The 26,879-nt window shown below is 41.9% G+C and overlaps 2 protein-coding genes across 6 annotated transcripts in view; one reads left to right on the top strand and one right to left on the bottom strand.

Annotated features, from left to right (window-relative positions):
• Nucleotides 1-14,816, top strand: part of LOC115638950 (lymphoid-restricted membrane protein-like) — a 63,399-nt gene extending 48,583 nt beyond the window's left edge. Inside the window, 16 exon segments of the mRNA XM_030541124.1 lie at nucleotides 497-543; nucleotides 630-694; nucleotides 820-936; nucleotides 2,689-2,774; nucleotides 3,462-3,534; nucleotides 4,882-4,939; nucleotides 5,025-5,052; nucleotides 5,831-5,971; nucleotides 7,431-7,565; nucleotides 9,303-9,450; nucleotides 11,560-11,603; nucleotides 12,333-12,410; nucleotides 12,495-12,559; nucleotides 13,007-13,108; nucleotides 13,275-13,382; nucleotides 14,068-14,816. Coding sequence (XP_030396984.1) covers nucleotides 497-543; nucleotides 630-694; nucleotides 820-936; nucleotides 2,689-2,774; nucleotides 3,462-3,534; nucleotides 4,882-4,939; nucleotides 5,025-5,052; nucleotides 5,831-5,971; nucleotides 7,431-7,565; nucleotides 9,303-9,450; nucleotides 11,560-11,603; nucleotides 12,333-12,410; nucleotides 12,495-12,559; nucleotides 13,007-13,108; nucleotides 13,275-13,382; nucleotides 14,068-14,311 — 1,539 coding nt within the window. The 3' untranslated portion in view covers nucleotides 14,312-14,816.
• The window catches only part of CASC1 (cancer susceptibility 1), a 41,794-nt gene continuing 29,710 nt past the window's right edge, over nucleotides 14,796-26,879 (bottom strand). For 3 of the 5 annotated variants that reach the window (XM_030541139.1, XM_030541148.1, XM_030541167.1), the window contains 6 exons: nucleotides 25,878-26,044; nucleotides 24,778-24,928; nucleotides 20,196-20,410; nucleotides 19,214-19,381; nucleotides 18,832-18,945; nucleotides 14,796-15,097 (listed from right to left, as the gene is read on the bottom strand). In XM_030541139.1, the coding sequence (XP_030396999.1) occupies nucleotides 14,822-15,097; nucleotides 18,832-18,945; nucleotides 19,214-19,381; nucleotides 20,196-20,410; nucleotides 24,778-24,928; nucleotides 25,878-26,044 (1,091 nt within the window). In that variant the 3' untranslated portion in view covers nucleotides 14,796-14,821. The remainder of the gene's footprint in view (nucleotides 15,098-18,831; nucleotides 18,946-19,213; nucleotides 19,382-20,195; nucleotides 20,411-24,777; nucleotides 24,929-25,877; nucleotides 26,045-26,879) is intronic. The other 2 variants (XM_030541158.1, XM_030541174.1) reach the window with 2 other exon arrangements.

Below are 26,879 nucleotides of genomic sequence, written 5' to 3'. Positions count from 1 at the left end.
CAGGAAAGGCCAAGTGGCTATGTGTCTCTTTAAGACTTGCATCACAGTCTCTGTTCAGTTTAAAGTGGGCGAGGGGAGAGGGAGGAGGTAATCTAGCATCGTGACATTTCTTTGAAATGACACACTTTTTAAAATCAAAGTGTGAAGCTCTTTGGCATAAAGGTCAGGAGTACAGCTTTTTTGTAACAAAAATATAGATATGAACAGATTTCCCCCAAAATTACTACTTCTACAAAAACAAAATTACACCTCCCTGCTAGTGACAGTATTAAAACATACACTATACATCTAGAACTGGCTGAAAAACATTGGCAGAGGATGGTGCAAACTTTTTTTAATTAATCCCCTCTTTACTGAAATGAACATATTTCAACCAGATCTAGGTACATCTAAAGGAATTGTTTAAGACTGGGACCTGATAAATTTGCTTTACACAAGAAATTATGTCCTGTTACAAGCATAAACACTAAAACTCTTTAACGTTTCTTTTGTTAAGGAGAGTAGTGCTTTGTCTTTAACATCGGATAATCCAGTCTTGTCCAGGTTAGTCTCTGTATATACTTAATTCTTAAATAAATTAACCAGACCTGTCAGATCATGAATGTCTGAGTGTTTTCCTGTCTTGGCAGTGAACATTCAACACCATTCCAAGAAGAAGATATTACATCTTCTTTGGAGAGAGCTATATCAACTGGTAAGTTCTTAAAGTGGAAGCACAGTGATCCATGAATTTTGTCTGAAAGGTTTGAATAAGATTCCTTTGAGTATATGCAGCTTGTTAGTAGTAATGGCTCTGCCTTCTATTGCCTCCTATTATAGAATTGCTCGCCATGGAGACACAATTGTCTGAGGCTTCGTGGGCAAAAGACGAAGACACATCAACCTGTATAGCAATGAAGAAAAATAAAGATAAGGATCTGAATGATAATGTATCAGGTATTGTAGCTGCTCTGAAGATTTTATCATGTGATGGGGAAACTGCTTGCTTCCAACATATCTTTTTGAAGTGAGGAAGTTGAGTAAGAATTTGTGCAACGCTCTCTGTCTACATTATGTTCAGAATAAAATAACTGTTTGGCCTGCAACTGCTTCCAGATTTCACTGGGGCTCTGCACAAGTATAGGGCTTTGCCTGGGCAGAGACCATTGCAGGATTAGGGCTTAGGACACTGCAAAAAGGGGCATGTAGAATGAGTTGGTAAAGGTGATTACTCTCCTGCCAGGGCTGGTAATCCAGGCACCTTTCATAAGCATTACATTTAATGCAGCTTTTCTGAAAATGTGAACGAATGAAAAAGATTCTAAAACACTGTGCCACATGATCCGTTGAAGGGAAATGGGGAAACATCAGTCAATCTATGTCAAACTTGAGCAGCCCAAAACACTGGAGAGAAGTTGGGTTGGGGAGAGAGAGAGGGAAGAGTTCAGACACTTCCCCCAGAACACCTTTCAAAATCTTTAATCATCTGACTAGCTCTGTTAAAACAAATGGAAGAAGAAAAGTGCGAGTTTTCATTAAGGGGTCAAGCAACACTATTCTCATCTCTGTTCCTGAATGTGTTTCCTTCACTTAGTAAAACAAATGGCCCTACTTTTCTCCTTGAGTACACACAAGCCTAAGTTAAGGAAAATCGTACATATACACCATATATATTTTTAATAAAAGCTGACTTAGAGTACACTGCACAGAATAGCAGGGAACACTTGTTTTAAATATCAATTTGTAATTTGGAATGCACTTCTAGAATATGCTAATTTAGTCAGTAATAGACCCCAGAGATGTCATTCTTTTTCTGAACATTCATCTTCCTTTGGGCTGGGTTCTGAAGTCTCTAATTTTATATGCCAGATTTAAGGTATTTGTTTCTTCACTAGTAATTTTCCTTTCTAATTTACCCTCATGAACTTCTTCTTGGAAAAACAGACCAGCATTGCTGAAGATATTTCACTTGGCTTATCAATGACTGGGAAGCACACAATCTTTAGCATAGAGCCAAAATGGGATAGGATGGCAGAGCTATGCCCATAGCTTGGATCCTATTAGTGCTAGTTGAAATCTCAATATCCAATTGTCCTGTCTCTTCCAGGTGGTATTAAACTGTCAGCACTCCACTTCTATCTAAGACACCACTATATGTATGCAGAATATAGAGGCAGGGAGTTATTGGTGGATCTCTACTGTTGCTTTCAATAGTGCCAACCATAATGTCTATTGCCTTTTGAAAGAATAAGATAGGCTTTGTAGGACTGGTTCGTTTGTTTGTTACTAGTGTTAATTCAGTGTAAAAGAGAGAATTCTAGAAGTCCAGTTGTCGATCCCACCATTGACCATGTTACACATCCTGTTTCTTTGGTTTGGTTTGTTCTAATATAGACTTGTTTTGTTAATTTTTAAAAGATTCTTTGTAGCCAGAACTGCCATTGCAGGAGACATGAACTCTTGGAATTGCCCTTTGTGTTGTGATGCTTTGACTCAATAAATGTGCCATAGCAGCACTGCCTGTGCTTTCTACAGCACTCTGTGCTGCTGGCTTTTAAAGGCCTCTTTATTGCATTTTCTTCTGGTAATTACTATGGGGTGGGGTGGTATGAGAGAGCAGTGGTGGTTTCTGCTTTAGAAATCTAGTTAATAGGTAACATTTGTTCATCTTTGAAATCTTTACATCCACTTTCTGGAATCTCTCTTCAGGTACGGATCTGACAACTCAAAATGAATTTTGCCCCATCATGGAAAATCGCAAAACTACACCTGAAAAAGAATTACAGCTAGATCTGGTAAGAGCTCTACTAGACTGCTAAAGTTCTAGGAATGCTGGCATGTGCAACTCACTGGCTTTAGCTGTAAGAGAAAGCAGGGAATGCTGAAGTGACAGATGGGGTGGCTTGAGAAACAGATTGCTTGGTATGTCTGAAAAGTCCCACACTGGAAAACCTACCTAGGATGAAAGGGGCAAGCACCACCATGGCTTGGACTCCCCTTCCAGGGACTTCACTACCAGTTCCTTGGCTGGTGTCAGTTGGATGCCAAAGAAGCTGTGCTGATTTACATGAGCTGAGGATCTAGTCCAGTGATTCCTCTCATGGGTTCAGGCCAGATGGGACCGGCTTGGTGGTGGTTGGTTTTGTTTTTTTTCCTGCCCATCCTGGCCTACTTTAAATTCTCTCTGTCTCATGTTCTAGCATAGTAATCTAATTGCTTAAGAAGTTCTAGATAATGTCATTTCCTGAGTTGTTTTCAAGGTAACTTGAGCCTTCTCCAAGGAAGACTTAAACTGCTTTAGGGAGGGGAAGCCTTTCAACCCATTCAAGATCTAGTTTCCATACATGGCGGTGGCAGCAGTATAAAGTATCTGATTAGTTCACACAAACCCACTGTAGAACTAGAGTACCGTCATCATAGCTGATCTTTATTGTCAAGTATTTGTGGCAAGTTTGTATAACTTCTCTCTCAACCATTTTTAGGAGACAGATGGGGAAATGGAAGCTATTAAAGAGCAGAGTGAACAAGTGTCTGCTACAGTTTCTGGTAGAAAAGGTAAGTGGTCTTTACTGAAATTCACATCACTTAACACATAGTGCATGCTTGGTTAGTGTACCAGTAAAACACATTGGTCTTAAACCTCAAATATTTAAATATTCTTATCCCTAATTTCTTTGTGTTTTCTGTACAACAGAACTATTGCTTGTATGTGGAACAGACTATCTTAATGCTTAACTATGATGGGGAAACCTCTTAACTGTGTGTATAATGCAACATAAAACCCTCTCTGAAACCAGGATGAGGAAACTGCTTTCAATATGAGACAGCAACATCATCTGTAGTTTTCAACTGGGTGTGAAGAGCTGATGGACCACTGAGCAGATCATGTTTGTTACAGGAATGATGGTCAATTCTGATACCATAGTGACAAGAATGTCCCAGGTTCCTACCAGGGTACAAGCAGTTGCCAACACACAAACCTAAGATTATTGGTCATGTAAAGAGCTGACAGCTATATAAACTTTTTTTACCTTGTATGTCGTGCTTATTATAGTCTCCCTTTGGAGAGGGAAGCAGCTTTGTCAATTTTATGTTGTGTAAACTTTTTAAAGTGTTTGTCATTAGACATTAAAATGGAGAGGAACAGAATGTTATCCTACAAAGACATGCTCTTCTTCCACCTCCTACCAGCACTGGTCTAATCCAACTGTATTATCCCTTGGACAGGAACGAGAACTCCTTAGGGCAGTCTCCAAACAGGCCAAGCTTTTACTGCACCCAATGATATCCTAATGCTAACTACGATACTTGGATCCCCTACTCCAACAGGGATATAAAGCAACTTCTTTCAACCCATCAAAGCTTTGGGCAGTGTAAGAATCTGAAAGATGGGTGGCAGTTTCTACTGAATCCAGGCTGACTTTCCCTTTTTAGAAGTGCCTCACCTTTAGCCTTGGCTGTGCCCACCCAAGTGCTGATCCTTACTGAACTATTAATAGTGAGTTTGGGAAGGTTTCTATAATGCTTATCTTGAAGTAGTGGGTTGTAGAGAGGAGGTTGCAGTGGGGACTGAAAGCAAAACCGAAGATCCAACTCCTGCAAATTCAGATCTGAACTTCTGTAGTTAAGGCCACAAACTAATCAAACAAGGACTGACTCTTTGGGGTCTTGGCCATTGACAGGAAATACTAATGAGCTGCTTGTTGACTTTTTTAACCTAGTTCTAATGCACATTGATGCTGCTATTTCTATTACTAAACAATAGTTCAACCCAAGTCTTGAAGCAGTTTTTCCCTCTTGGGACTGCACTTTTAAGTCTTCCTTAAACTCCTCTTTTTAAGGACAGTTTATTCCTCAACCTAACAACTAAAATTTTGTGTATTGTCTCTCTTTAATTATCAGGGGATTCTTCTCCCACTATGACTGGCCTTAAAGTGACCAAAACCAGACAAAATGACAAGTATGTATCTCATGTAATCTGATGCCCACTTGCATTTACTTCGCACTATGCTCTTCTTATGTGGTTATTCCTTTTCCTCCTACAGTGTTTCTCCTAACGGGAAGGAGATGGAGGTGAGTCTTAACTACTTGTATCCTTAAATATTTCAGCCAGTAGAACTCTTTCTAATGGGCCTTTCTTTCTGAAATTCAGGTAAAGCATTTTTCAACGTACTGAGTGGTTTTAAAATTAACCTTCTGCCTCCCCTTAAATTAATGAAATTAATCCTTGACTTAGGTAAATATTCATGCCAGTGGTGTTATCAGCCTTCCATGTCCAATTGAAGCCCCCTGTGTGCTAGCTGTGAAGGGGATGAAACTGAAGGATTCAGAGGATGAAACTGAAATCTATTTATCAAAAGATGCTCATAAGCAGTGCAGGAAAACAGGGCAGAGGAGGAAGGCTATAAAAATGAAGAGACTCTTGTCACTATATAAACTTTTGGGTTTGAATTTTCTCTACTGGTGTCATTTTGTGGAGGAAGGAGAGTTCTGGCCTAGACACAAGCTTCAGCCTAACAAATGTGCTAACAGTACAGTTCATGTTGCCAGGCACAATTGTTTAATGTTGCCTTTCCCAACAGGATGGACTATTGGGGATGCAGACAGAGAGAGAGAAGCTATTCTGGTGGTAAACTAATTACCTATCACTAGAGATGGGTAAAGTTGCATTTTTTTTTTTTTTTTATTCAAAGCCTGTTGGGGAGGGTTCAGAACTGGTGACCTCTCCTACAACTCCTCCTGTCATACATTAGCAATAGCTATTGAGTCTCTGAGGTAACTTTTAGTACTGAATATACTTCAGTGTTGCCTGGTCATGACTTTCTTTTTAATCTCTCTCCCCCTGCAACAGGCAGAGTTTCTCAGATTGTCTCTGGGCTTTAAATGTGACTTGTTCACCTTGGATAAGAGAGTGAGGCTTGAAGAAAGGTCCCGAGATTTGGCTGAAGAAAACTTGAAAAAGGAGATCATGAATGGGCTGAAGCTGTTGGAGGTTAGCAATGAATGAGATTGGAAGGAGGGAGGGTACAAGTGGCCTGAGAGTACATTTTAATCATAGATATATGGGACTGGAAGGAACCTAAATAGGTCTTCAAGTCCAGCTGGCTGTGCAGAAGTAGGACCAAATATACCCAGACCATCCCTGACAGGAGTCTGTCTGGCCTGTTCTTAAAAACCTCCAGTGACGAAGATTCCACAACCTTTTTTAGAAGCCTATATGTGGACATACTGAACACAGTGCGCCTATTGAGGCCTCACCAATGCCAAGTAGAGTGGGGCAATTGCCTCCCTTTTCTTGCATAAACACCCCAGTTAATATAGCCCAGAATGTTAGCCTTTTTTTTCAACTGCATTACACTGACTCCTATTCAATTTCTAATCTACTATAACACCCAGATCCTTTTCAGCATTATTACTGCTTAGCCAGTTATTTCCCCATTTTGGCTTTGTCCATTTGACTTTTCCTTCCGAAGGATAATACTTTACGCTTGTCTCTACTGAATTTTATATTGATTTTTAGACCAATTCTCCTATTTGTCAAGGTAATTTTGAATTCTATTCCTGTCCTCCAAAGTACTTGTAACCTCTCCCAGGTTGGTGTCAGCCACAAACTTTATAAGCACATTCTCCTCTCCATTATCCAAGTAACTAATGAAGATATTTATCACATCCTCCCAGTGTGACCACAAATGAAAGACTACTCAAAGAGTAGTCATCAGTGAACCACTTGCACATCCAGGTTATAGTAACTTCACTAGAGAACTTTCAGCAGTACTGCTGCTGAGAGATCTCTCCCGTCAGCTTAATTAATTCACCCCCAATGAGTGGTGGTAACAGCTCTCCTGCTGATATAGTGCTGTCCACACTGGCATTTAGGTCGGTATAACTTATGTCATTTGGGGGTGGCTTATTCTCACCCCTGAGCGACCCAAGTTATACCAATATAAATGGTAATGTCCACACAGCCTTACTTAATGTAAAGTTTTCGCTGCAATTTATTTTTGGATTTGATAACATAGTCAAAAAACATGACTCTTGTTTAGCACTGAGGTTCTGTTTTTATATATATACATAACACACACTGAAGAGTTTTTATACAGCAACAAATGGGAAGTTCTCCTATTCTGGGTGCTCTTGTAGTGAGCTGATAAAAACCATAAGGTGAACGTCAAGGTTACAATTCTTAGCTGATGTAAATCAGCATAACTCCTTTATTTTTTCCAGTGGTGCTGTATTTAGTTACAACTGATTATCTGGCCCTAACCTATTTGATTATGCAAACAGGTACACCCAAGCAGAATCCCATTTAGGTGTGATCGCTTCCTTTGCAGAGTAACATTCGCTCCACAAGCCTCTGGAATGGCATCTCACTTATTTACTAATCATCGGCACTGTTACATTTCTCTCTTCTTTCCTCCCCACTTCTCCCCCTCTGCCCATGAACTTCTTAGTCTCTAGCACCTTTGTGTGATGAAGATAACCAAGCACAGGAAATCATTAAGAAGCTGCAGAAAAGCTTGCAGTTCCTTAGCCAGTATGCTGCCAGACTTGCTAGTAGAGCAGAGATGTTGGGAGCCATTAATCAGGTAATCTGATTCAATTACTGCTTTATGTAAAGTACGGAAGCTTTCTTTAGTCTAAAACTAACAGATTCCACTCAGTATTTGTAACTGAACTTCTATTTTATACAGTACACAATTCACTGGAACAAAATTAGTAAAAAGCATTGTCATGTTGGTTATCTGCACACTCATTCGTATCACTGTAACATCTAGGAACCCTATTCATGGACCAGGATCCTATTGTGGTAGGTGCTGTACAAGTAAAACAAAAGCAGTCCCTGTCCCCAAAAGCCTACACTTTAAATATAAGACAAGATACACCAGTTGGATAGACAGATGGGTACGGTGAGATAATATCCATCAGACAGGCAATGGTCTCAGCGCACCAGTGGCATAACCATTGTCAAGTTTTTATAGGTGTCATGAAAAAGGGGAGGTTTTAAGGAGGACAAAAATGAGTTTTGCAGATGTTTACAGGAAGCATCTCCCAGGCATGAGGGACAGTATGGGGAAAAGCATGAAGGTGCTTGAAAACTTAACAAGTGGGAGATGGAGATATTGTGCCCCCTCCCCCTTACTCCCAAGACCTCCTCCAGTCTCATCACTCAGGTTCATTTTATTTGGCATACAGCAAAGCTATATGGAGTTGATCAGGCTAAAGCAGCAGGGATGGGTATAGGGTGTATGCACATCCAAAGTTGCAAGCAACTTCTCCTTGTGTACATTTCTACCAACACTAGAACACATGCTTTCCTAACTACGTTGCATCACATGCTTTGGGATTGACTTGTTTACTCTGCAGGAACCAATCCCTGTACCTGTCTATACTGTGTGCATGCATGATCTGCTTTTTACATCCTCGGACATTCCAGGATTATCTTGTCCACTGTAAATGGTATCCAGGTGTTCCTCCTCATCTCCGCTAATACAGAGATCTCATCTCTAGTCTACTGATCCATTTAACTTCCCAATCATACCCACTAAAAATGAGGCAAGTTACTTATCATAGATATGTAGAACTGGAAGGGAGCTCAACAGGTCTTCTAGTCCAGTCCCCTGCACCAAGACAAGACTAATTATCATCTAAATTGGTGGTTCTCAAATTTTTGTACTGGTGACCCTTTTCACATAGCAAGCCTCTGAGTGTAGACTCCCCCCTCATACATTAAAAACACTTTTAAAAAATATATTTAACACCATTATAAATGCTGCAGGCAAAACGGGGTTTGGGGTGTTTGATGACAGCTTGCAACCCCCCATGTAATAACCTTGTGATCCCGAGGGGTCCTGACCCCAGTTTAAGAACCCCTGATCTAAATCATCCCTGACAGATGTCTAACCTGTTACTATCATGTCCAGTTACTTATGTCTTGGCCAACATGGGCAATCAGGCAGAAATCAACATCTCAATAGTGAATGAGAGATGATAGGTCATGAAGGGCCTTGAAACTGCAGACAGGCAGCTTGTGTTTTGATAGAGAAAGTGGAGTTAGTGGATTCAGAAAGGCGATGTGGTCAAAGAAATCTGCTAGGAAAATGATCTATGCAGCAATGCTCTGAATGGATGAGTGAGGCAAGATTGAGAAAAGGAAGCTGCTGTGATCAAGATGTGAGATGAGACCCTGGACAAGAGTGTTTGTTGTGTGGATGGATATGAAAGGCCGTAATTTAGAATGATTATGTGGGTGGTTTTACTCAAAGCATAATTCAATGTCCTGAAGAACTAATGTCTTTCACTCAGTATTGCATTTACTTTGCTAGGAGAGCCGTGTCAGTAAGGCAGTAGAAGTGATGATTCAACATGTGGAAAACTTGAAACGCATGTATACAAAAGAGCATGCAGAACTTGAGGAGTTGAAACAGGTCTTGCTACAAAATGAAAGATGCTTTCACTCCTTTGGGGATCAAGGTAATTGTTAAACCTAAGCATATTTTCATTTCTTTTCTAAGGGCTTGTCTACATCAGAAAGTTGCAGCGCTGGTGAGGGAGTTACAGCGCTGCAACTTTGAAGGTGTACACATCTGCAGGGCACCACCAGCGCTGCAACTCCCTGTTTGCAGCGCTGGCCGTACTCCCGTTTTGTCTCGGGTGTAGAGGATCCAGCGCTGGTGATCCAGCGCTGGTAATCCAATGTAGACAGTTACCAGCGCTTTTCTTGACCTCCGTGGAAGGAGGAAGCCTCTGGTAATCAAGCTGGTTTCCTTTCCCGGTTTGCTCTCTCGGTCCCGGAGCCACCCAGCAAACCGCAGGGAAGGAGACCTGCTTGCTCGGGGTTCCGGGACCGAGAGAGCAAACCGGGAACGCCGCGGTTTGCTCTCTCGGTCCCGGAGCCACCCAGCAAACCGCAGGGAAGGAGACCTGCTTGCTCGGGGTTCCGGGACCGAGAGAGCAAACCGGGAAAGGAAACCAGCTTCACCGCGGTTTGCTCTCTCGGTCCCGGAACCCCGAGCAAGCAGGTCTCCTTCCCTGCGGTTTGCTGGGTGGCTCCGGGAACGCGAGAGCAAACCGCGGCGTTCCCGGTTTGCTCTCTCGGTCCCGGAACCCCGAGCAAGCAGGTCTCCTTCCCTGCGGTTTGCTGGGTGGCTCCGGGACCGAGAGAGCAAACCGCGGCGTTCCCGGTTTGCTCTCTCGGTCCCGGAACCCCGAGCAAGCACGTCTCCTTCCCTGCGGTTTGCTGGGTGGCTCCGGGACTGAGAGAGCAAACCGCGGCATTCCCGGTTTGCTCTCTCGGTCCCGGAACCCCGAGCAAGCAGGTCTCCTTCCCTGCGGTTTGCTGGGTGGCTCCGGGACCGAGAGAGCAAACCGCGGCGAAGCTGGTTTCCTTTCCCGGTTTGCTCTCTCGTCCCGGAACCCCCCTTGAAGCCGCCCAACAGCGCTGCAGTGTGGCCACATCTAACACCACTTGCAGCGCTGGTTGCTGTAAGTGTGGCCACTCTGCAGCGCTGGCCCTATACAGCTGTACTAATACAGCTGTAACAACCAGCGCTGCAAAATTTTAGATGTAGACATGGCCTTAGTCACTGTCATCAGTTGAGCCCTTCAGCTTGTATTTATAAAGCTGCTTGACCTCCTTGGATAGGAGGTGCTATATAAATGCTTTATCTCCTGTACAGTTATGATACTGAATTGTAAATGCATAGCAGAAGAAAAGCTTATTGATAGTCCTCAATTGGATGATTATTGGAAACATTTAAGGGCAACTATAACTTCAGACTTGTAAGCAGACCTCCTGAATCTCTGAAAGCATCTCCCATTTCACCCCTGGAGTAGCAGTCCTCTTTGGAAGGTGCAACATAGGCTGGTGAACTCTTCTCTTGTATGCAGTAAATTACAGATTGGATGCTCATTTTAATGTACATCTAGTCAATCTTCAGTGACCTGAGTTCAGAAGTTCTAAGCTTTTGAGACTCCAATGAGAGTTGGAGGTTTTTGGCACTCTGAAAATCAGAACGCATTTCTTTAAATTTAAAAGATCCTAGTCTTGTGGGCACAACACACAAATCCTTGCAGAAGCTCTTTAACCAAGAAGGAAGGAGTAAAAATTGGCAAGGCAGAGTACTCCATCTTGTAAAAAACGATCTAACTTGGTAAAGATGAAGTAGAACTTAACCAGACATTGTTAATGAGCCCAGCAGAAGTGACCCCTCCTGCATAGGGCATGCACCGTTAACTAGCTTAGCTAGTTTGAGCTAATGGTTACAAGTCTCTAGCTGTTTCCTGTATGTATGTATGTATGTATGTATGTATGTATGTATGTATTTATTTATTGGCAATTTTTAAATTTCTTTTTAGAGAGAGCAGTGGGTGAGATGAACGCACCCACCTTGTAGCCATGTTTGGCCCAGCATATTAGAGACACAACACTGATTTGTTTTTGACACTTGCTGTTTGGGCTTTTTCCCCCAGAGATGCTTAGCTGCTATAAACTTAAATAGGACTTGCAGGTCAGACCATCTGGCTCTGTTCCACAATGGTAATCTTTAAAAGTCTACTTACAATATCATTTCCTCTTTACAGATGAATCTACAAATAAAAAACTTCCAAGTTCTCTCAACTTCAAGGTATCAGTACCACTGAAATTATAAAAATAAATGGAATGCTGTGTGCTCTTCAGAACTGCCTTGTACATGTACTCCACTGGGGCGTGACATCCACATGAAACCTGTAGCTATTGGGCTCTCTGTAACTCCCTAAACTCACAAAAGCAAACTAATTTGATCAGACAACTTTTCCCATTGAAATGTTAGCGTAACAATTCAATGTGCTGCTGTAAGTGGGTCCATAATCTCCCATGGTTTTGAGGCCCATCTCTCTCTTGAGTTCAAAAACTATTGCTCTCATGGGGTCCTCAATAATTAAGGCTTCAAAATAGAGGTCTTTTACATACTGAGCCAAGAGATATCTAAAAGCAATGTGGAAAGTTGGCAATAGGATCCATATTTTGTGCTCCAGTAGGTTAACTTAAGACCACTTTAAATTTCAGAATTTGCAGTAGCAGATATACATGCATTTTCTAATCTGGAAAATAACCTACATATAGTGTGTGTGTGTGTGTGTGTGTGTGTGTGTGTGTATATGTATGTATGTATATATATGTATACTTTTTTTTTTTTTTTTTTAAAGAAAGCATACTTGAAGTACCACATCTGGGGTTATTACTGGGTATCTTCTTAGTGTTTATATGAACCAAACATCAACTTTTATAAATCTACACCTCCAATTAACATGCCTAAAACTAGTGGTTAATCTAACCAATGCATAATAGTTGTTAATAGCTCTTCTTCGTGTAGCCAACATCATCCCTACGAAGAGTCAGTATTGCAGCATTGCCCAGGAATATTGGAAACGCTGGTATTGGTTTGCCGCTGGTAAGTAAGGGTTGTCAAAGGGTGACTGTTTTCATTCTCAAACTTGTCAGGTCTACTACGTTTGCATTTTACCTTCCTTTAAAGGCTCAATTATATGAAACTGATGAAAATGAAAGAAGTGACAAATTCAACAGACGATCAAGCAGTTGGTAAGGCTACTTGAGTTTTTTGTTTTTAAATGGGCCTTAATTTTTTCAACTTCATATTGGCTGTAGTAAACCATTCCACTGGATAGCTTACTACTTTTTGGAAGTAAGGTTTACATAGCATAGACATTTACAGCATTAAAGTTCAGCTTTTACAGCCACACCTGAGTGTCCACATCAAGTGGCCTGATCTGCAAATTTAAGAGGTTCAGAGCTCCCATGGACTTCAAGTGTAAGAACATGAGAATTTGAAAATCTGGCATCTTATAGTTTGTGCTTAAATATGAAACTGGGAGTCAAACTTGAAAAATATAGGCCAAAATCTTCATAGCCTACTCCAACATAAATGAGCATGCAAGATAGAGAGAAATGAGCACTGAAGTTATTTTCTTTACTATGATCTGAAAGCTTTAGCTGAAGTACTTATTTTCAAGTGTGTACGTTTGGCAGGGGCCGACTGGGATCAAAACAAAATGAGAAGCGTCCTTCATTGCGACGATTTATTAGCACGTATTCCTGGACAGAGTCTGAGGAAGAACAGTCTGAAACAAAGTAGGTCTTGATTACTTAACCTCCAAGGCTTTAAGGTGGGCTTGCTTCTTCCCCTTGACACCATGTTGCACATCCAAGCTGTTATAAACTGGAATACTTACTCTATTTATAAAAATATGCCTATTGATTGCTCACCAGGAAAGTTAATTCTAACACTTACTTGCAGAACCAAACAATCAGAACCACCAGTTGAAGAAATACAAGAAGACAAAGCAAGGAAGTTAAATGTTACTGAAAGGGGGAAAAATCCATCAAAATGGACTCTAGGATCAGCGTAAGTTTCTCAACTGCAAACATGAATTTCTGTAAGGGGAAGTCGTGATCAGGTGGAGGACACTGGAAGAGGAAGCAGAGTAGTAATCTTGACTTTTTATTGATGCTGCCTACTTTGAAAGGCGGACTTTAAGTAATCTAATTAGCAGGTTAAAGCTCTACTTTTGGTACTAGTCAAGAACAGAATAACTTCTACTCTTACAAGCTCACAAATTCGTCTTGAGATGTGATCCCTGGCAGTGTGGTGCTCCTGCCTCAGCACTGCCCTTAGAGATCAAAGCCTAAGTACTTAACTAGTCTGGATAGTCCTGTCATTCTAAATTTACAGAGAAAGTTATTGGACTATACATTACATTAAACCCTCTTGTTGCAGAAAAAATGGCTGATATTTACAATGCCTACTAGGAGATTTAGCCAGACAATTTCCATTAACATGAATGGAATGTGTGAAGAAATCCCATATTTGGCTTGGAAAATGCAGAGTTTTTGTGGCTCTTCAGAGTTTTATATAAAACATCTTTTAGCATCTACTGCTGACCAGAGCCTGCATTCTAAACCCAGAATATAACATGCCACTGTAGCTAGCTATTAATACAATTTATATTCTGGATTAGTGGTCAGACAATATGATAGTTAAACCTTGAAGAAAAGCATGACTGTGCTATGTTTTTATGGCTTCTTCACAGTTGCAACATAACGTCATCGTGGGCATCTCATCTGAAGACTTCCTTCTCCACGGCTAACAAAACTCTCTGGATTTCTCTTACCATCATTGTACTCCTTGCTGCACTCACAAGCTTCCTCACAGGTCTCTCTCTCCAAAGACCTGCAGATGCTGCCCCTGTGGGAACTGGAAGTTCCTGGACATCACTACAACAGCTGCTGTGGCCATATACTGAACTTCAACACAATGGACCACCACCAGTATAACACACACTCTGTATTTTAATTTGTAAATCTTTCTTTTTTCCCCCTGGACTTCCTGTTTTGACTCCAATTTGTGTTTTACATCAACTAGTGTAAACATAGCTCTCAGGTTTAGAATTACTTAACTTTCTAATATGATTTGAGGTAGTATATTTAAACATTTATTTTTGAAGCTTTTTAGACTATACTTAACTTTCAATGGTAAAACATTTTGAAGCATGATTTGGAAATGCAACTTCCCCCTCTGACAATAGAAGACTGACTATCTTCCCAAATGTCTGAATCCTGTTTAAGATTAGAACAACTTAAAAATAGCCATTTCTCCTTTTTTGAAGTTTGTAATAAATGGGTCTAAATATGTAGTTACTAGAAAGTAAAGAATTTTATTCACAAAAACAAACTTTTATGCATTTTTAGGCATTTGTTTTGATTTGCATGTGAAATGACAGACATCAAAGGCAATTTTATTGACCGAGTTCTTGATGCTCAATAAAGTTAATTTAAAATATTGGCTTAAGAGTATGTTAACACTCTAGTAGCGATGAGCAATTGATATATAGCATCAATAAGTAGGCAACTGGCTTTCTTTACTTTTTCAATTGCTCCTTCACTGGCAAAATCTTTGAGCAGATGGTAGAGAGTAGAATGAAATTCAGTATTTTCTGCTAGGTCTTCTGAGAAGGCTTCACTAGTTTCACTGATTTTGAGCCTTTGTGCTCGCTGACCATTAAACATGTAAAGGGACCAGTCTTCATCTTTAATAGCATCTGTTTTAAGGTGTTCGCTCACCTACAGCAGAATGGAAGAATAAAGGTTGTAACATACTACCACACTTTCTATATAGATATAAAATTGAGGGAGGGAGGATGCTGAGACCCAGGCTTAATTCCGTGCTCCAGCAGAGACAGCTTGTGTAACTTTAGAGCTAGCCCTAGGTGTCTTGATCAGAAGAGGTAGGTGCCTGAGTCCAAAATTTAGATCCTCAAAACCCATACTCTTTCTACTGATTAAAATCTCCATAGTGTCAAATGTCAGTAGGCATGTACACCACTGCTTAAATCCTGATGCTGAGTATGTGACTTAGGGAAATGTCTAGTCTGAGCTCCTGCATTTGTCTGGCGGGGGCCCAACAGGCTAGATGTCCTTGATGTATCTCTATACAATGCTTACGGGATCAGGCCCTGCACAAAACAGCAGAAGTTGGTGTTTTATCCAATACTGCATGGGTTACAGCACTTCCAGTGGGAGGTGGGAAACCTAGATTCAAGCCCCCATCTCCACTCTGCCCCCACACTCAAGAGGAGCATGGATGCGAAACCTGGGTCTTTTGCAGCCTGGGTGAATGTGCTAATCACTGTTTTTTGGAGGTCAGGGGCCACCATGATTCTTTGTCAGAGCTGGCTACCTAGGTTTAGGCACCTAATTCCAGAAGAGAGGCTGTAAATTATAAGTGGTGACTGGACTGTCCCTCCCACCCTGCCTCAGGCACATACCCCTGTCCTCAGCATTTTGTATTGTATAATTTAGGTGGTTCCTCCCTCCAGCTTGTTGGCTTTTGTGGGTCCTGTTCTAGGTACCTAGGGCTCCCCTAGGAAGGCCAACAGGAATCTTGCATATGTAACTATTTGTCCCTATGCATCTAATAGCTCTAAACACACTGAGTCAAGTAACTCAAGATTCCAGGATTAACATCTCATATGTGACAGTTACTGTCAAACTATAAAAGGAAGGGTAACAACCCTCCTGTGTACAATACTATAAAATCCCTCATGGCCAGAAACACCAAAATCCTTTTACCTGTAAAGGGTTAAGAAGCTCAGGAAACCTGGTTGACACCTGACCCAAAGGACCAATAAGGGGACAGGATACTTTCAAATCTTGGTGGGGGGAAGGCTTTTGTTTGTGCTCTTTGTTTTAGGGGTTGTTTGCTCTTGGGACTGAGGGACCAGACATCAATCCATGCTCTCCAAATCTTTCTAAACCAGTCTCTCATATATTTCAAAGTTGTAAGTAACAGCCAGGCAAGGTGTGCTAGTTTTATTTTTGTTTTCTCAACCTGTAAATGTTCCTTTTTTGCTGAGAGGATTTTACTTCTGTTTGCTGTAACTTTGAACCTAAGGCTAGAGGCAGGGTTCCTCTGGGCTCTATGAATCTGATTACCCTGTAAAGTTATTTTCCATCCTAATTTTACAAAGATAATTTTTACCTTTCTTTAATTAAAAGCCTTCTTTTTAAGAACCTGATCAATTTTCCCCTGTTTTTTAGATCCATGGGAATTGGATCTGGACTCACCAGGGAATTGGTGGAGAAGTCTCTCAAGGCTACCCAGGGAGGGGAAGGTTTTTAGGGGGAAGAGAGTTTTCCAGATAACTCAAATCTGGATGGTGGCAGGGAGACCAGATCTAAGCTGGTAGTTAAGCTTAGAGGTGTTCATGCAGGTCCCCACATCTGTACCCTAAAGTTCAGAGTGGGGAAGGAACCTTGACAGTTACTATGAACAGTGTAGCTTCCCTGCGATTGGACAGAAGATAACTTAATCATAGCCATTCACTAATTCCTCTTGTGGAGTCATTGAAAGGTGGTGGTTGTGGTTAAAGTTGTCCATTGTGAACTGAGCATTTATTTATCCTTCATCAAATACAAGGAAAGGGTGGCAATATTGTACAGACTCATTTAATTGATAATACTGTTTTGTCTTAGAGCTCCAAATTTACTAAGGGCACTTAGTATCTAGCAAGTGAGAGTTACCAGCTGTTGTTCTGCACTGCCACGCATCTTACAGAACAGAATTACTCAACCTTGAGAAAAGGATACTGCGTATACTAGCTGGCAGGGGTAGGGGTAGGGGTGGGTGGGTGTGGGTGTGACTGCTAGTTTCCTGCCTCATCGGGGGGTAGGGGCTGTCATAACCAGATAGCTAAGGGTTAATGTTCTTTTACCTGGAAAGGAGTAACCTGAAACACCTGACCAGAGGACCAATCAGGAAACAAGACTTTTTCAAATCTGGGTGGAGGAAAGTTTGTGTGTGAGTCCTTTGTTCTTGTCATGTGCCTGTACTCTCTCGGCTATGAGAGGGATTTTTTCTGTCTCCTGCTTTTCTAATCTTCTGTTTCCCAGTTGTAAGTACAAAGAGATTGGGTTTGGGTTTTTTTGTATTTACATGTGTGTAGTTGCTGGAGTGTTTTGAATTGTATTCTTTTTGAATAATGCTGTTTATTCATATTTCTTTTAAGCAATTGACCCTGTATTTGTCACCTTAATACAGAGAGACCATTTTTATGTATTTTTCTTTCTTTTTATATACATCTTTCTTTTTAAGACCTGTTGGAGTTTTTCTTTAGTGGGGGACTCCAGGGAATTGAGTCTGTAGCTCACCAGGGAATTGGTGGGAGGAAGAAGTCAGGGGGAAAGTCTCTGTGTGTTAGATTTACTAAGCCTGACTTTACATACCCTCTGGGTGAAGGGGTGGGGGGGATTAGACCTCTCGGTACTTCTGTTTCCAGGACTGGAAATAGGGAGGGTGGAGTCCCTCTGTTTAGATTCACGGAGCTTGCTTCTGTGTATCTCTCCAGGAACCCAGGGAGGGAACACCTGGAAGGGAGAAGGGGGGGGGGGAAATGGTTTATTCCCCTTTGTTGTAAGACTCAAGGAATCTGGGTCTTGGGGTCCCCAGGGAAGGTTGTTGGGGGGACCAGAGTGCCCCAAAACACTCTAATTTTTTGGGTGGTGGCAGCTTTACCAGGTCCAAGCTGGTAACTAAGCTTGGAGGTTTTCATGCTAACACCCATATTTTGGATGCTAAGGTCCAAATCTGGGAAAAATGTTATGATAGGGCAAATGTACGAACTAGAATTGCAAGGGATTTATTATCTTTCAGTTGCAGCCTTTGGCTGCAGATAAATCTGCCCTACACACATGCCAAAAGAGCTCCTAGCAGGGAACAGAAAATAAGTGAGGCAGGATCTCCCTTCTCTAAGGGGATGTTAAAGATCTGACGCCTGAGGTCTGCGTGCAAGAGAGGAGCACTGGGGGCTGCTCTGACAGGAAGGCGAGCTCAGGTTACAGTAGGCAAATTAATAAAGCCATCGGTATCTAATGGATAACAGAGGAATCTGACTCGGCCTACCTTTTGAATGAAAATCCTTTTTGTACCCACCTATAGAGCTAGAGAGACCAGGTAGCCCTGGTCTGTGCTAAATTTTCATAACCAAGCTAACAGTTGTATATGCCAGGTGACCTGTAAAGCAGAGTAACTGAAGACCCAAACAGATGCAATTTCAATACTCAAAAGACTGTTGTTTGGTGAATTCACCACAGGCCAGGCCTTAGAGAATCAGTGTAGTACACTAAGTTTTGTAAAACGTCCAAGAGCAGCTAAGCCTAAATTCTAAAGCTATTAAAACTACAAAGCCAGAGCACAGCTCTGAGAGGGGTCATGAACTAGCTGTAGTTCAATGTTGCTTATCTAGTTTTGTGTTACATTATTCTGGACTGTTTCTTTGGCCTAGGTCTAAAAGAGCAACCTTAAAAACTACTTGATCTTGACCAGATGCCAGATTCCACTTGCTCCAACTGAAAGCAAAAGCAGATGCAACCAGCGCCATTTGTTGATAAGATGTGACTTCTGCTAGTAGAGTCTGTAACATAAAGGGTACAAATCAGAGACCACAGATCCAACAAATCACACCGCTAGACTACTATACTGAAAGGCAAGCTGTGGTCAAAAGACAGTGGGCCAGATTCTGGTTCCTGCTCCTTTGGGTGGCTCTGCAAGCTGTCTTACACAGGTACCTGGGGGTTCTGGATGGTGTAGATCCACCTTTGTGCCAAAAAATGTTGTCTACAAGTAGAAAACTGGATTTTTATTTATTTTTATCTTTTTAAAGTAGTTCATAGCTGTCTCACCTTCTTGTTCACGCAGACATACTTGTAAGAGTAGTCTGATGGAAAAATGTTCACTCCAGCTTTCTTCAAAGCAACAGTCAGGTCAATTGGAGATGTCCATTTTCCTGTCAAGTGGGAAAGTTGTTCACTCCCATCCATAATTACTGAAGACAGCATACACTGATTATCCTGTTATACAATGCAATAAAACAAGTTTTACTGATTTAAAAACATTTAAAATATAATCTACTTTTTTCTCTGGATGCTAGGTCCAATAGTGACTACTTTATAAATACCTCTGATGCATATACCATCCCAGCACTACCAACCAATAGCAGCCAGGACCAAAATGTCAAATGGGGTGTGTGTGTGTGTGTGTGTGTGTATACCCACATACTGGGGAGGAGGCATGTTTGCTATTGCCTAGCACTTAATCTGCTCTGTTCATCCCTGCCTCTAGAATGTTCTCAGCCTCAAGAGTTTAGGATAAGTAGAGTGTCAGCACATTGCCACCATAGTGGATCTTAATTCAGCTGGCAGTTACCTGTCAAATTTTGAGGGTGACTAGAAGGTAGATTTGTATGTGTAATTCAGAGGAGGAGATTTTACACTGAGCAAGTAGCATTAAAATGAAGAGCTGCCTTTTAAGACTCATAAAATAAAGGGGGAAAGAGAGGTAATTTGTGGAGAGCTGTGCTTTGTAAGATGGCCCTGAATTTAACATAGGATGGTGGGAGCTGCAGCTATCAAAATACATTAATTAGAACTCTGTTAGCAGTATGCTGCCTGCTGGCCCTTCTGGGCAAAAACCTAAGCTAAAGCACCAGTTCTATTCCCTATTCTGCACCTTCCCAATTCCATGTAGGGGGGGGGGGTCAATACACAAATATCCTCAGGCTTTCATCCTGACTAGGGCAGCCTGAACTCAAACATTAGTTCTGATAATGGCCTAAATAACCAATGCATGTTATTGGAGTTGCATGTATCAAGACATTTACTGTACCTTAATTTGCATTTGAACTTCTGCAAAGGCTGTAACAATTGTGAAAAGTAATTCATCTGTGCCATTAGGTCTCAGTTCCCATGACTGGTATGGCATATTGAGGTGAGCATCCTGAATCAGTGTGATTGTATAAAAAGCATCCATCTCAAAAGAGATTTGTTTCTCTTTCATTTTGTACTTTATGTCACTGATACCATCAGTTCTCCATTGTTTGCCTAATTATATATTTTTTAAAAAAAAAAAGAGGAAAAAATTGTTTAGAGCTTTTGCTTTTGGTGGTGTTAGCACAACACATCACTTTGACCTTGGGTCAAGTGGTATACTGGGCTCTGGTGAATATTAGGCATATAATACAGACAATAGATGTCGAGAGAGAGAGTCTTACAATTGGTATCAAAATTTCTCCCTAGCCTAAAAATGAAAACATGGATGATGGTGCAGCTAACAGTCTGGGAGGTCATTTATAATAAATACTACTCGAATATTAATAGAGTCAAATTCCACTTTATTACATTAATGTAAATCAGGAATAACTTTACTGAAGGCCAGTGGGGTTACTTTGGATTAACACTGGTGTGAGAACAGTATTTGGCCTTTTAAATATACACCTCTACTCTGATATAACGTCACCCGATATAACACAAATTTGGATATAATGAGGTAAAGCAGCGCTCCAGGGGGGCAGGACTGCGCAATCTGGCAGATCAAAGCAAGTTCAATATAATGCGGTTTCACCTATAACGCGGTAAGATTTTTTTGGCTCCCAAAGACAATGTTATATAGGGGTAGAGGTGTATATGATTTGAAAGTAGAATTTGGCTCAAGATAGATTTATATACTGTAATCTAAATTTTCTAGCTGTAATTTTTCTCATAACCATCAATGGTGTACTGTTACACCGTTGAGACTAAAATAAATGGCACAGAGGAACTGTAGCACTATTGATGGTAAGTTAGTTCTATTCAAGCAGGCTATTGTAATTTGGTTGTTTGCACATTGAGAAAAAAAATGGTTAGTTACCTCTCATAACTGTTGTTCTTTGAGATTGTGTTGCTCATTCAATTCCATGTTGGGGTGTGTGTGTGTGTGCTCGCCCCATGCATGGGTGCCAGAAGTTTTTCCCTAGTGGTATTCACAGGGCCAGCTCTGGCACCCTCTGGAGTGGCACAGGTATATGCTGGTGTAAGAGGTGCCATTGCCCCTCCCACCCTTCCTTCAGTTCCTTCTTGCTGGAACTCTGACAGAGGGACAGCAGGGTGGGTCATGGAATGGACGTGAGCAACACATCTCAAAGAACAACAGTTAATGAAAGATAAGTAACTTTTTTTTTTTCCTTCGAGTGATTGCTCATGTCCATTTCATGTTAGGTGACTCGCAAACAGTGCCTCTGGAGCTGGGTCAGGAGCTCATGGATGCATTGATTACATCATCGCTCTACCGGAGCCAGCATCATCTCAGGCCTGCTGGGTGATTGAGCCGTGAAGGTAGGGACAGATGACTACATTGTGGCCCTGCAGATGTCCTGGATCAGGACATGAGCCAGGAGGCTGCTGATGATGCCTGTGCTCTTGTTGAATGAGCTGTTACTATTGGCAGCAGAGTAAAGAAGAACCACTGGTACAATTACTTGCTGAAGCAAGAGAATGTTCCAGCACCATCACTGGCAGAAAGAAGGAACTGAAGGTCGGGGAAGGGCTGCCAGTGCATGTGGCAAGCACACACACCTAACATGGAATGGACATGAGCAAGCACTGGAAGAAACAGAGCTGTCCTTAGCCATAGGCAGAACAGGCACCCGCCTAGGGCACCACTAGGTCTGGGGGCACTGCTCTGCTGGGAGCCCGGACAGAGGGGAAGCAGTGGAGCATGTAAGAGCAGGGCTCCTGGGTCCTAGAGAGAGCCGAATGCAGCACAGTCTGAGGGAGGGGATTGGCTGCGGGGGTCTCTGGGAAGGAACTCATCTGTGAGTGTGACTCTTTCCCCTGGCGTGAGGTGAGGCAGGCTCAGCGGCTCTGGCAGTATCCTTTGTTGTCCCCCATAACATCCATTCTTCTCCCCCCTGTCCCACGGAGCACCCCCCCTTTCTCCCTCCCCCCATGGAGCACCCCTCTCTCCCTCATCCCTTCTGTCAGGGATGGGTGGGGTGAGGTGCTGGGGTGGGGAGGGAAGGCTGGCTGGCTGCCTGCTGAGGAATGAAAGTGGAAGTAACTCACTTCCTCCCAGGCAGCCAGGATTGGAATGGTCACACAGGGCTGGGCTGGGGATAGCCAGATAGCATGTGTGAAAAATCAGGACAGGGGGTTGGGGTAGGGTGAGCAGATGGCCCACTTTTATAGGGACAGTCCCAATTTTGGGGTCTTTTTCTTATATAGGCTCCTATTCCCCCTCACCTCCCATCCTGATTTTTCACACTTGCTCTCTGGTCACCCTAGTTGGGGGTAATTGGTGCCTATATAAGACAAAGCCCCAAATATTGGGACTGTCACTATAAAATCAGGACATCTGGATCCGGTCACCCTAGCTGGGGAGCGCATCTCTCCTCCGGGCTGGCAGTGATCCATCTCATCCAGGGGGAGCTGCACAGGGCAGGATGAGCTGCTGTGGCTCCATGGGTGCCCCGTCCCTGAGATCAGATGCCCCATTGCCAACCAGAGACCCCGCTGCCAGCCCCACTCAGCACCCGCTGCTGGCCTTGGGACGCATTGGTAATGGCCTGGGGACCCCCAAGGAACCCCAGGCTGGTAGCGGGCTGAGCAGCTGAGACCCCGGCTGAGCCACTCAACCCACTGTCGGCCTGGGTTCCATTCACTCAGCTGGCAGCGGGCTGAGCGGAACTAAATTCAACGAAATAGGAAAACAAGAGCAACTAATGACGGAGGACTGTGATGGCAGACAAGCATCCGCCGAAATGCTGTCGAAATTCGGTGGCATTTCGGCGGCGATGCCTCTGGATGACGCTGCTTGTTGGCGGTAAGCGGAGTCATCCAGAGGCATCAGCAGATGTTCATCTTCCGGCCAGTACGCGAGTGCACTGAGAGGCCCCTGCGGATGCCATGTCGCCCGCGGGCACCGTGTTGGGGACCCCTGACCTAGAGAGCCTCCTGAAGCACGGTGATCGTTTTGATTTAAATGGACTTGAACTGTAAGAAGAATTGAGTTGTTGCCACATGCAAATTGATGATGGACATTGTACAGTTTATTCATACCAGCAAACTTGTTGCCACATATCCTAATGTGTACATTGCCACTCGTATTCTACTGACAATTCCTGTAACAGTAGCATCAGGAGAACGGAGTTTCTCAAAACTAAAGCTCATTAAAACTATCTCCGCTCTACAAGGAGTCAGGAACACTTGACTGGTCTTGCTATTCTTGCAATCGAACAAGACATCACTTTGTCTTTGTCATACGATGACATTATTACTAATTTTGCAGGCAAAAAAACCGGAAAGATTGCTTTTAATTAAAAACTAATCCTTGTTTCAATACCTCTTCATAGAAATTTTCAATAAAATTTTGACTAATTAAAAAAATTATATTAGTTGCATCACTCTGTCAAATCAGAATTTTTTCTATAGTGCTACTTCTTTAGTGGTAGTCCATCAGCGTTACAGTGTGCTTAACCATGTTAAACTCATTTTAATAACATGCATGTGGCAAGTTTTCCAGTAGTGTAAGCTTATGTTTGTGTTGCTAAGAGCAAGACAGGCACAGGGGCACCAGTTTAATAACCCTGCCTAGGGCACCATAAATCCTAAGGACAGCCCTGGGAAGAAGAACACATTTACTACAACTGACCAGAAAACTTGGGACAAAATATTTTTTCATGGGAATCTATCGATTTATTGATATCAAAACATTCTGCAAAAGCTGTTCAATTTTGATTAAGTTATCTCCAGAAACAGGCAAATTCTGAAACCAGGACTTCCACAGTCTGGCACCCAGGGATGGCAGGATCTGCAGTGCCAGGACAACATTCCAGGCAGACTGTCTCAGAGCTATGATTCAATCCCCTTTCACAGAGAATTTTGAAATATTGGGCTTTTGTTCCTAATCAGAATGAAATTAAATATTGAAATTTTTCACAAAATGGAATACTTTTCTCTGTCTTGCTCTAATATTTACATCATATGGGAGCTAAAAGATGTAAACCCAAGCAGTAAAGCAGAGATAATAGCCTATCACCTTTTTAGAAAGATTTTTTTAATAGGGCCAATTGCCAAGAGATATCATTGAATGAGGACTGAAAGACTACACAACATTTTCCTTACTTCTAAATAATTTACAAAATAAGACTGTTTGAATAAGGGAGCACTAAAATCTTGAGTCTATTAGAAATTATGCATCAATTGAATGTTAAGCTTTCAAATATCCAAGGATAACGAACAGCGAAGGGCCCATATCAAACTCTGGATCTGAATTGGATCTCATCTCTGTAATGGGACTTGCCAAAGCCTGAGTTCCAAATACTCCATGAATTTAGGAAAAATTAAAATCCAGATCTGAATTCTGGGACTTGAACTTAAGAAAAGTTTTTGGATTTAGTATTTGTGTGTAACAGCTGGCTGAAGACATACTGTACCTGCAGAATCCCATCTGGCAACCATGGGCTCCTCAAAAAATATCACACTGTCAAGAAGTCTAAGAGTCACCCCTATATGTGGATATGTGGCATCTTCAGTTTCTTCTGATTCTGGAGGATATGGATATGTCTCCAATCCTACATCGAGTAACTTTGATGGGGAGGTGAAGAAAAGAGAAAATATCATGAGAAATAGCAATACACTACTAAATTTTGTTATCCACTTTGGTCCTCTGTAGAGTTCACTAAAATACAGTCTAAAGAGCTAAAAACTTTATATATCCTTTGATAATTCTACACGGCTATGTAATTTTTTGCAAATTACACTTTGCTGCTTCTGCATCTTCCATCCAAGGATCTCAAAGGGCTTTCTACAAATACCATACAGCCATAGAAAGGGTGACAGCTATTATTCTAGCCCATATGTATGACATTCAAGTATTGCCTGCACTGGGGGCTGTATTGCAGCGCTACATGAAGGTACTGGTTTGGGGGAGTTACGTCTCTCAGTCCCCCAATGAACATATGTACTTGAGCTGAATGCAGTTTACATAAATTATGCCTATTAATGAGATCAGCATCACAAAAATCCTGTGATGCAAGTAAATGTCATCCCAAATTTTACAGTTGAGGAAACTGAGGCATACTGCCCAAGGACCATAAAGTCTGCAGCGGAGCCTGGAATGAAACTCAAAGCTCTGTTATCATATTCATAGGCTTTAACAAATCCTTCTGTTTATAAAATGAAGCAAGGACTTCCTTTAACCAACATCTTTAGGAGCATTTTCAAATGCAGTGATTTCAGGTGTCTGTGCTACCTCCATTTAACAGAACTGACTGTGTGAATACCTGTCTGAATGCACACACACCCATTATATGGATGTCACAGGTATATAAGGAAGTTTGCAGCTGCAGTTTAGGAGCATGATTTGAAACTCAGCTTTTAATCTCAGTGCACAGAAACTCAAAGGATAGAACTGTTAGTTTATACTGTGTGAGCTCTATATTGACAAATCTCCAGAACTGCAGCAACTCTTTCCAGGGTGATTAGAACTAAAAGAGATTCATTGGGTGCAATTTTGCTTCAGATCTTGACCTACTTCCACCATGGTCCAGCCTCTGATTTGTTTGGCTTGAGGTGGGAGCTTCAGTGCATCAATAAAGTACACTCCACCCACTGGTGTGAACTGGTGCAAATCAACTACATTTTCGCCAATTATCTCTTCTTCTTTTTCATCAGTGGCCACCTGCAGTGGTGCAACCTGAACTAAACAACAACCATATATCATGTATTAATTCAATGTCTGAATAAAGTACCGAGATTTCAAATCCCAAATGCTTTTTGCACATATAGCATCTAAATATGTACTTTAATGGCTTTCTACTCTGCAATATCTCAGCACCACCTTCTGGTGGTCTATGGATTTTTTTAAAGGATTCACTAGAATGGATAAAACTAGACAGACAACAAAAATGAATAGAAGGCTTATTCGAGGCTGGACTTAGCTTTTATGGGGCCTTAAATTAAGAACTGTAGGGCCCCAATTATAATTAGGTATATGGCTGATGCGCTAGCTATGGGCACTTGGAGTTCCTTTGTAACCAAGGCACTCTGTAGCCGCATAGACCTATGACCACCACTGGATTTACTAATCCATACCTAATGATTGCACCATCTTCTCATGTTTTTAGTACTGAGATTTTAAAGAGAAGGGTGCATGTCTCCTGATGCTGTTAGTGACTTCATGGGTCCACTCAAGCAGATTCACCTACAGAATCAGGGTCTTCTGTATAATCTGTGCAACCTCAATAAACGCAATGGAGTTTCAGAACAGTAAATGACAGTAGAATCTGGTCTGGAGTCAGTGAGGTTGCACTGGTCATAACTAACAGGGAGAACTTGGCCCCTATGTTATATAAAATCCTACAGGGGTTAGTATGCATGTAAGGCAAACATAGGGCCACAAAATGAAGTTAGAAAAGGAAGATGCTTAACACAATAAGAGATGGAGGGGGATCAATTTGTGGAACAAAATTCCTTAGAGAAACCACAGTAGTGGAGTAGAGGAAATTCCTTGCCAAAATTCTTAAGAGACTTTCCA

The sequence above is a fragment of the Gopherus evgoodei genome, chromosome 1, assembly GCF_007399415.2.
Source record: "Gopherus evgoodei ecotype Sinaloan lineage chromosome 1, rGopEvg1_v1.p, whole genome shotgun sequence".
Lineage (NCBI taxonomy): Eukaryota > Metazoa > Chordata > Testudines > Testudinidae > Gopherus > Gopherus evgoodei.
Note: the sequence above shows the minus strand (reverse complement) of the source record. Positions and strands in the feature narration are given on the sequence as shown.